A 10,100-nucleotide genomic window follows, 5' to 3' on the forward strand; every position below is an offset into this window, starting at 1 on the left:
ATATTATTGTGAAAGTTTATAACAACTTATATATATGATTGTCAAATTTCCACTCATTTGATGTAAATCTTAATATATTTTTATACTTTTACCCAATGTAATGTAGATATTAAGAATATCATTCTCAAATGCATAAGTGTGTGGTGCAATATATAAGCAATCGAGAAAGTACTTGGCTCAAGTCCTCTTTCAATAATTGTGGGTTTGTGTATCAATATTTGAACCAAAGACCTCTTTACTCTAGTCATATTGTCTCCTAAATAATTGTGGGTTTGTGTATCAATATTTGAACCAAAGACTTCAAATGTCTCAATCTGCTAATTACACCACAGCCATGAGCCTCTCAAAATTTACATGTCATCTAACATTAGAGCAACAAAACTAACATAACAACATTAGTAACATTTACAAAAATTAACGAATAAGTTAAAGAGCTGAATGGTGAATTGTTATACATGAATGAGTAATGTATTTTCTTCTTTCCCGACGCTTTCCTCATTTTCCTTGTAGGAAAATTTTGCCTATTTGACTCTGTAGCAATGTAAGTTGCTTAAGCTTGGTCCAGCATAAAACTGCTTTACAAGAAATCAATGTCATTTTCTTGATTTTCAAGAACAATAGAGGCAAGAGCAAGTCTATATGCTGTAGATCCCAAATTCCTAACAAGTACGTATATTTCCCTCCTCTTCTTCATAGGCATCTCCTTCCACTGTTCCTCTCTCAAATGAGATAGTAAAACAGCCTCACAAAAGCCCTCTGCTACTAGACTCTTGCTGCAATGTCATTGCACTTGGTAAGATTCTCCACAATGAGACATTTATATTATATATTAAAGTAAAAAATGGATAAGATTTCACAACCTTCCTTGAACAGAAGCTGTTGTGACAAAGCCAATAGGCCACCGCTGAGACTTGCTAGCGATTGAATCATCTGGCATCTGCATTCCCCATTTACCAGAGGAATGTTCTTTGAAGTATAATCGCATAGCAGATTGAGACATTTGAAGTCCCTCTTCTCTTTTCTCACAACTGCAATGATAACATATATAATTATATTTAAGATATTGATATTATTCTGCATTATAGTTTTTAAATTTAATGTCTACTCCAAGCAACAGTAGAAGAATCTTTGCTGTTTTGCTAGTTGCTATCCTTCCCCACATTCTAGCCTACATTTAATTGAGAAATTCACAAAAGAATAACTTTTACAGAAAAAATAGTTACACATCATATTCTATTACCCTGTACCCGGACGAAACATAGGTGTTGGCCAAAATCCAAATCAACAACAAAGTTAATGAGAATAATGAACCATATCCAACCAAGAGAGGAAATTAATATTATTAAGAAAAGGAATTTGTAATTTCAATGTTAATTACCTTGAAGTCCATAAAGATATATCAGAAGGATATGGTGCACAAATAACTGCACCCTCTTCAAAACATCCTTCCTTGAAGGGACGAAGATGAACTCTTACAAAACATAGCTTATGGTCATAAATGTCAGAGCTTCTATGCCTTGGATCAAGCTTTAGTTCACCATTAATAAACTTAGAGATTCTAGCCTTTCCATCTGCTGCATAAGGAAACAATAACAATTGACCAGTTTTGGTTTCATTGAGGAAAGTAGTCAGCATACAACCTGTCCTCACTACAGTTCCATCAAACGAATTACTCCCGGAGTCAGAATTAAAAATTTCAAAGTTTCCATGGCAAGGGTTTGGTAATGAATTAGCATTGGTCAAATCTTCCCTAGTTGATAGATCATGAGTCTCCATCGCATTAATCACTTTGTCAAAAGTAATGCGAACAATACCCCATGGAGGCAGTATGGGAACTCTTAAATGCCTTATCACAGGAGGACGGAGTTCTTCTTTTTTATTAAATGCAGCAGCTTTAGCTTCCATTAAGCAAGAGTATGCCTTACAATCTGGGGAATCTGAAGGGAAAAATGGTAGCCCCATCTAGATAAACAGAAAAAGGGTTTTGTGCAAGATTTATTAGTTACATAAGATAGCAGAAAAAATGCATTTTTATGCAGTAGAGGGTGCAAATACTTACTTCACATGAAATCCAGTGCTTCTCTTGCAAACCTATTGCATGTGCCCCATTAGAGATGAGCGGAATCCAGAAGGCTTTGACCCAACTTAAGGGAAGTATAACAGACCATCTAGAAGACAATCACAGAAGCATTTATCAGACAGTACATAATAAGGAAGGTTTTGACATAAATACTTCATGGCTTCATGCATTGCAAGGAATCATGTTCAATCTAAGCAGGGAATTAAAACATAAATTATGATTATTATTGTTCTAGTATATCTTAAGCAGGTGATCACAAATACCTATCATTTGTTTTCAAGAATACAAGCCAAGCAATACTACTAGATAGAGTTCATAAACAACAACAGTAATTTCAAACAAATTAAAAGGAAAAATAGATTAAAGAAGTTACCCTATAATCAATTCCTTCATATCATTTTTTAAAAGAAGAATAGGGCAAGATCTCGAGCACTGCACCTTAGTTGAAGAGTTGGCCTCTCCAGAATCTATATCATCAAGGCAGAAATTAACCATACGTTCATGGTGTTTCTCCTTGGAAAGGACACTGTCTTCCACTGGAGGCCTCAACCCTCTGGTGGTAGCATACCATAGATCGTCAATATCAAACTGGCTGTCTACAAGTTTAGACCTTGATAATGAAGATAAATCTCTATTCTCTTCCAATATTCCTCCCAACTCAGCAAGCTCTTTGTATTTCTTTTCTTGGGCATCACTCGGAGTCTTAGTTGAAATGGACTCCACTGGAACAACAGTCTTCTTCCATGGCAATTCTCGAGGATCCTTGACATTAAGAGATAGCATAGCACATGAAGAAAAATAATCCTCATTTCTCAGTATGGATGAATTTCTGATCTGAGAAACAGACTCTTCTTCGATAGGCACATGTTTCTTCAATTGCCAATAATTCTCTGAAATACTGTAATGTCATGAAGAAAAATAAGCCATTTCAGATCATTAACGTTTAAAAAAAAGACGGAAATGTTTTGTCTAATTTAAATAACAAACCTTCCAACACCATGCAATACTTTTTGAAGAAGTTGAAATGTCCCTAATCCAATTAATTCTAATTTTGCAAGTTGACCCTCAAGGGAAAAGCAATTAATTGAGATGCCCCCCTTCTCCATCTGAATAAAACAAAGCATATATTGTGAGTGAGTTTATATATAGTTTACAGTTCTATTCTTCAACTTCAGCAGGGAAATTAAAACCTTGGCCAAGCAACACCAACCAAATTAGTGATGATTCATCTGACAAGAATTTTTTATCTGAAAAATAACATTTTCTCAACTTTAACATTTAAGCAGTTGTCTAGCAGGATTAATATTAATTGTGATTTCAGACAAAAAACATTTCATATTAAGTTACATCTTTAAAGAAATAGTGACAAGCAAGTGAGACAGATGGACCTATGATCATCTGAATCTTTACACTGTCAGCTCAGATATAAATCCATATTAGGTCCCACCATCCACCATGCTCATTGTTGTAATGAAATATGACACTGACATGAAAGCCTTTCAAATGGACAATGAAAGAGAATGCAACAGTAAAGTGAGATTACTTGTAACATTAACCTATGGGAGAATTGGTTTCACAAATTTCTCCTTGTTTTTATGTTTATCAAGTACACATAGTCACATATTGATAGACTCATGAAGGACACGACAGAAAAATAAACAAAAATAAGCCAAAGTAGTTAGAGTAGATGTATAATCAGTTAGGGTTGGTTTAACAGTAGTTAGTTACTGAATTAGTCTGGTGTCTAGCTTAAATAGTAGAAAGGAAGTATAAAATCACTCGTTCGGCATTGTCACTTGGCATTTAGGAAAAGAACATTAGCTTCATTCGGAAGGAGAATCCACTTGTTTGTACTTCTGTTATTGACACAAATATGATTTCTCAGTCCTTTCTATCTAAACTTTCAGACTCTGATTTTGGGTTTATAACCCAAACTACGAAAAAAAAAATACGATACAAAGGTCCATAGAAGAAGCTAAAGAAGAAAGTGAACCTCTTTCTGGCAGGCAATTTTTAGATTATCGTATCCTTCTTCAAAGGCAGAAGCATGTATCCACACCCATAGGCATCTAAATGAAGAACCGTGCTTCATTTTGCCTGATTTTTCACTTAACTCCACACCATGTTTGTTTGAATCATTACCAATGTCATGTTGTCCAAAAGAAGTACAATGATTTCTTCCATCTAGCTCTGTACTCATATTTTGTTGGGAACTTGGTTGCCACATGTAGGTTACAGGAGCAATTGGCTGAGAAACCGGTGCTCCACATTGATGCAGCTGTCAAGAAAGAAAAATTAGTTTAGTTTAATCAAACCAACCAAGCAGTTACTGGAGTCAGCAACAGGTCACCTACCATTGCTTTTCCATAGGTTACACTGTAAAGAACAGAGTCATCATGATTTCCAGGATGTGGTGTTGCTGCCGGATAGGGTTCCAGCACCATTCTTAATACTGACATTAATGAATCCTGTATACAAGAGAGCCTTAAATAAAACTAATAAAATTAAACCATCTCAGCCCGCAATAATTATTTGATGCATGCATTTCAATATGTTTGAATCAGAACATCAGTTTAGTATGTCTTTTAGACTCAGATGTATAACAATGAAAAAGAAGAAAATTCCAACAAAAAAGCTAAAACTAAAACTAAAATAAACTACCTCTGGACCCTCCAATTGGACGGCAGTATAATAGCTTGCATCATGTACAAGCACCCCTTGTTTGAGCCTTTTCAAGAGCGCCCTCGAACCTTTACCCCTGCGTAAGCACATGCACAATCCTTGTTAGTGTTTCCAAGGGAATGTTAAAACACTCACAAGCTTGTTGCATCAAGTTTCCATAATCCAATTCAAAAACATCCCAACAAAATCAAAGTATCAAACAACCCTACACCATGAAATTAATTAGCTTCAAGTTCCCCCATAGACTCTTTCATAAGCTTTTAATTTAACCCAAAAAGACCTACCTTCCTTGAAGACACAAAGGAAGGTGGTAACCCCAAAGCTTGGTCATAGCAAACCGCTTTGCATGCCACACATGAGTTCTCAGCCTCTTGGTTCCATCCCCAGAAGTGCAAAAACCATTCTCTGGGTTTTTCTTTAGTTCATATCTCCGACGAACACACCGAGGAAGCTTCTTTAGGTGATTCTCCTCCAAACCTGATTCGGCAAGGGCTTTATCAATTATTCCCAGTTTCTGCCTCTTTCTTCTGCACCCTTTTCTTGCAATTTGGTTATCAAACGCAGTTGTCCTTCTTCTCTTGTTCCTTTGAGACCTATAATCACTGTTTACTCTATTTTCTATGATAGATTGAAGACTCTGGAGTTCGAGAGCACGGGATTCAGCATATTTCTGCACATTGATTTTTCGAGGTGGTGGTGGTGGTGTAGGTACTGAAACTTGAGGCTTTTTGGTTCCATCAGTAACCATGGTAAAGAACTAAGCAAAACCAAAAAAATAAAATAAAATTAGTTTACAACTTTGCATTGTACTGACACAAATTATGCTGTAAAGCGTAAATAAAACCCTTGGTCTAATTGGACGATTCAATCAGAATAGAATTTACACCACCATAGTCCAAAAGGAACTAGATGGGGCATATAGAGATATTGTAAATGAAATATACTTTAGCAAGGCTCCTATTTGATTGGTTAAATAGTATCATTTGTCTTTAGGAAACATAACAGGCAAACCAAAACTATCATAAAAAGTTTCTCAATCCCTAATTCTCAGATTCCCACATTGCCTAACTAACCAAAAAATGGAGATAACCAAATCACTTGTCTCCAACAACAATAATAAAAAGAACAAATGCACAGCTTCCAGGTTAGTAGGGCCTGATGGTGTTGGACTGTTGGTACTGGTAAAGCTGTGCAACTCAAATGAATAAATTCTTTATCACCTAAATGCAAAAATGGGAACTGCAAAGACATATCATGGAATACAATAGTTTAACCAATTTATTCAACTACAACAACTGGGATTAAAACAGATCAAGACAGTTTTTTCTAATTTCTAATGCTTACTTTAGAAACTACAAATTATAAACCTTCAACTTAATTTTGAAAACTGGAACCACTAAATCAATACAACTATTATCAGCCTCGCAAAGTTGAACTTAAGGATGACTCAAGCTTGCTAGTTGCAAGCTATCATCCACTACCAGCAGCATTCACAAAGGTACTAAAATCCCAAATCCCAATAACCTCTAAAAATAGCACACAGATTTTTATTTCCTGTTCTTAAAATCTTCAGTCACTACCTAACCTAGGATACTGTCATATTGCATCACAGCGATACAACGATAGAGGCAGTAGTGGCTGGCGCGGAAGTAACAGCATGAGGCAGTTAGACCAAGACAGAAAGAGTGATTAACAGTAATGTAAGAGTTAGAAAAAGGGGTGGTTATTATTAGTGTTCTCTGTAAATTTTCTCTTTCTGAGTGTTATTTTCCCTGTCTTGCACTAGTTCTTTATCCAGCTTGTATCACACTTCATAGTAAATAAAGGCTAAAATTCTATTTTCTAGCTTCAATTTCTGTTTTTCTTGCAGGTAGTCACAACAGACACTCGTTAGTTTTCCGCCTAAACGACATATCAATCCTAACGTATGGTAAAAAAGGGAAAAGCAACAAGAACGAGTATGCATCACATTCAAATTCAAGCACACAGGCTCGAAAACAAACGAAAAATAACACAAATTAGGTTGAAAAACAACGACTCAAATTAAAATCACAGGAAACATGTTAAACCCTAAAAAAGACATGGAAGGGCAGAAGCATGGTAGGGTTGGGAGAAGACTCACGAGTGGGTGAGAAAGAGAGCTTGGAGAGCGAAACCCTAGAGTGGAGCACGTGATTCTGCCATGTCGAAGCTGCGAGAGAAACTGAGCAGCTTTAGCTTTGCTTGTGTGTTCCCAAACAAATATCTGTGCTGGATTGGATTTGATTCTTTTTTTTCTGTTTTTACTCTCTCTCTCTCTCCTTTGTTTTTCCTATCGATTCTTCCTTTCTCGTTTTATACTGGTTGTGACATTGCGGAATGTGGACCATTTTCTTTTGTTTATCAGCAAAAAAAAAAAAAATGCAATTTTGGGTCTTTTAAAACGAAAAGAAAAACAAGTTTTCTTAAAAATAATTGAACTTTTAAAATAAATCAAAGGACAAAAAAAATTATACCTTTCTTTAACAAGAAATTGGATAGATTAGATTACATTAGACTAGACTGGATTAGAAATGGTGTTAAATGATTTAAAATAATAAAATAATTATTATAAAACCTCTTTTTTATGAAATTATTAAAGTTAATAATTTCAAATTATGTAATAATCTTTAATTAGATGAAAAGTGTTTAATTTTCGAAAGTTAGTATTCTTTATTATTTATTTTCTTAATAAATACTTTTAAGTATATAAAATAATTTATTTAGAAGGAAAATTTATGTTTAATTTTTATTGTATGTAAAAAAAAATTGAATCAACGAAAATCAGGCATGATAAATGAGATTAGTTCTCTTAAAGACATTTATGATTTCTAACCTAATATATATATATATATATATATATATATATATATATATATATATATATTATTGTATAATTAAATTTTATAATAAACATAAATAATATATATTGATATAAGATTATTGTTAATTATTTGATAATTTTTTTACAAACAAACTAGTGCCTTGTACCATGCGATGCACTAGTGAATATTTTGGTGAGAGGCAGAGTAATTTTTTTTAATTTGTATCTAACAATATATAAGTAATTATTTGTGTAGTTTAGTGAAAAAAATAATTTGATATATGATAATGGTTTTAAAACAATTTAAGTATTTTAAGGAATCATGAATGCATATTAAAAACTATAGGAATATAATAGGAATATAGGATTACTTGAGTAGAATATTTATAATTTCTAAAGAAGAAACTCGGAGTAATATATATAAAATATAGAAGGAGATATAAGGTGATTTGATGGTTAAGGGAAGATGAAAGATGACAAAAGTTGCAGGATTTTGATGTCTCTACTAACAAAAATTAATATATTTTTTGATAAAAAAATGCATAGAAAAAATATTTTATAAATGTCAAAATTTTATATATATATATATATATATATATATATATATATATAATTGTATGACAAATTATAATACATAAATAATTTAAGTAAAAAAGAAAAGAAAAATAATTGAAATTGAAATAGTAATTAAGTTAGAATAAACATTGACATTTAAATTCAAATAGAGTGGTACTAAAATCAATTTCCTTATTTAAGGAGCTTTGGATTCGAGTGATTTAAATGAAAGGAAAAAAAAATATGATTGAGAAAGGAGAATCTACTAATGATCTCCAACCAATTTTTCAAATACACAAGATCAAATGTATTTGCACACATAAACCCAATTAGTATTAATTATAGTTTATATTAATCTGCCATAGCTACAATTTTTTTTGTACATATAACTACAATGTTGTATTAGACTTCGTGAATTTTTAGGAATTTAATTCAATTATGACAATATAACATTAATAAAAAAAATTAAATCCAAATAAGTTACAAATTAGTAGGTACAGTAACTACAAGGTTGGGCCGTGTGATGCAAATGATTAACTTCTTACTCTAAGGTACAGTAATTTTTTTAATTTGTATGTAATAATATAAAAACAAATTTGTAATTTTAAGAATTCATTTATATTAATTTTTAATTAATTAAAATTAGGAAATATGAATTTATTATTTAATCCCAACTATTATCACTTTCAAAAATCATATTTTAAAAAAAATTAAGAATGCATTTATAAATTTTTTAATAATTAAAATAGTAAAGTTAAGAAGACTCCACAGGGAATATATAAGAAAAAAAGGTCGAAGAAGACTCTAAATCATTTCCTTGTTAGCAAATTAGAAGAAGGATTGTTATGTTAAATTTTTTTGAAAAAAAAAAGGAGTTATTTGGGAGAAGAGAGAAACCTGATTGAAGACATATTTCAAAGAGATAGAGTACTTCATCCGAATATTTGAAATTGAATGTACATGGTAGGCATGAGTAATTATGGCATGCGTGTAATTTCAAATTGTCCTATTATAACGTAATATTATTTCTGATTAGATATTTTAAAATATTATTCTATATATAAGATTAGATTAGATTAACAATTAATGATGATTCTAATCAATCATTTAATTATATTTTAAATTTTAGATTTTTGTTACTTTTTTATGCATTTGAAATTACCTAATTATCCCTTAAAGTTTTAGGGGGGAAATTTTTATGCTTTTTTTATGCGCTGAAAATTTTGTGCTTATATGAAAATTAATTTAATATTTTATTAATCAAAACAATATATTATAAACTCAAAATTAGATTCAAATTGATTTCAAAAGTTTATAGATTAATAATATGTTAAAAATTTTACTATATTAAAATGGTGCCTACCAACGTGTTATATTTATTACATTTCGGATGATTTTTAGTTATACCTTATAATTATTATATTTACATTGAGATATTTTTAAAATTGACCTATGAAAATATTTATTGATTTCCTTCGTGATTACATTACAAGGTATATTAAAAATCCTTCGGAATAATTTAATGTTTTCTTTATTTTTCAATCTCCAATTTAAATAATTAACTGTAGAAATAAAATCACTCACAATAGACCGTAACTAGACTCAAAATTATAAGGCCAAAATTAACGTGAATTGTGTAACAAATTAAGGTTGCAAGTATATCAGTTTGACTTGGATTTAATAAGAAGTTATGATTCAATCTAATTAAATTTAAATAAAAAATAAAATAAAATTCAAATTAATATATTTGTGAATGATTTGATTTAGGTTGGGTCAATCAGTCAAAATATTAAACTTTGTCTATTTTTTTTTAAATAATTTTTTTTATAAATTAAGATCTTTATTAAATGAATCAAATACAATTATTTTTTGTTAGATTTTTATCCATGAAAGATGACAAATTAAGCATACCAAAAGGAGTTTCAATAAGTATAGTGCATA

The 10,100-nt window shown here is 31.4% G+C and overlaps 1 protein-coding gene across 1 annotated transcript; it reads right to left on the reverse strand.

Annotated features, from left to right (window-relative positions):
- Nucleotides 1-249: 249 nt before the first annotated feature.
- On the reverse strand, nucleotides 250-7,076 carry LOC114387991. Its single transcript, XM_028348308.1, has 11 exons — nucleotides 6,885-7,076; nucleotides 5,047-5,519; nucleotides 4,742-4,838; nucleotides 4,435-4,548; nucleotides 4,074-4,358; nucleotides 3,068-3,186; nucleotides 2,454-2,978; nucleotides 2,060-2,168; nucleotides 1,379-1,962; nucleotides 861-1,028; nucleotides 250-773 (listed from the first exon to the last, which is right to left on the reverse strand). Exons 2-11 carry the CDS (start codon nucleotides 5,508-5,510, stop codon nucleotides 578-580), a joined length of 2,661 nt encoding a protein of 886 aa, XP_028204109.1. The 5' UTR covers nucleotides 5,511-5,519; nucleotides 6,885-7,076; the 3' UTR covers nucleotides 250-577.
- Between the last annotated feature and the right edge of the window lie 3,024 nt (nucleotides 7,077-10,100).

The sequence above is a fragment of the Glycine soja genome, chromosome 15 (genome assembly GCF_004193775.1).
Source record: "Glycine soja cultivar W05 chromosome 15, ASM419377v2, whole genome shotgun sequence".
Classification (NCBI taxonomy): Eukaryota; Viridiplantae; Streptophyta; class Magnoliopsida; order Fabales; family Fabaceae; genus Glycine; species Glycine soja.

Bases quoted from the DNA above. Each gene is read 5' to 3' on its own strand.
- LOC114387991 (XM_028348308.1), bottom strand. From the start codon at position 5,510: ATGGTTACTGATGGAACCAAAAAGCCTCAAGTTTCAGTACCTACACCA. The intron at 2,169-2,453 runs GTAACTTCTTTA...ATTGTCTTCTAG, and splicing joins ATGAAGGAATTGATTATAGG to ATGGTCTGTTATACTTCCCT. The intron at 1,963-2,059 runs GTAAGTATTTGC...CTGTTTATCTAG, and splicing joins AGCACTGGATTTCATGTGAA to ATGGGGCTACCATTTTTCCC.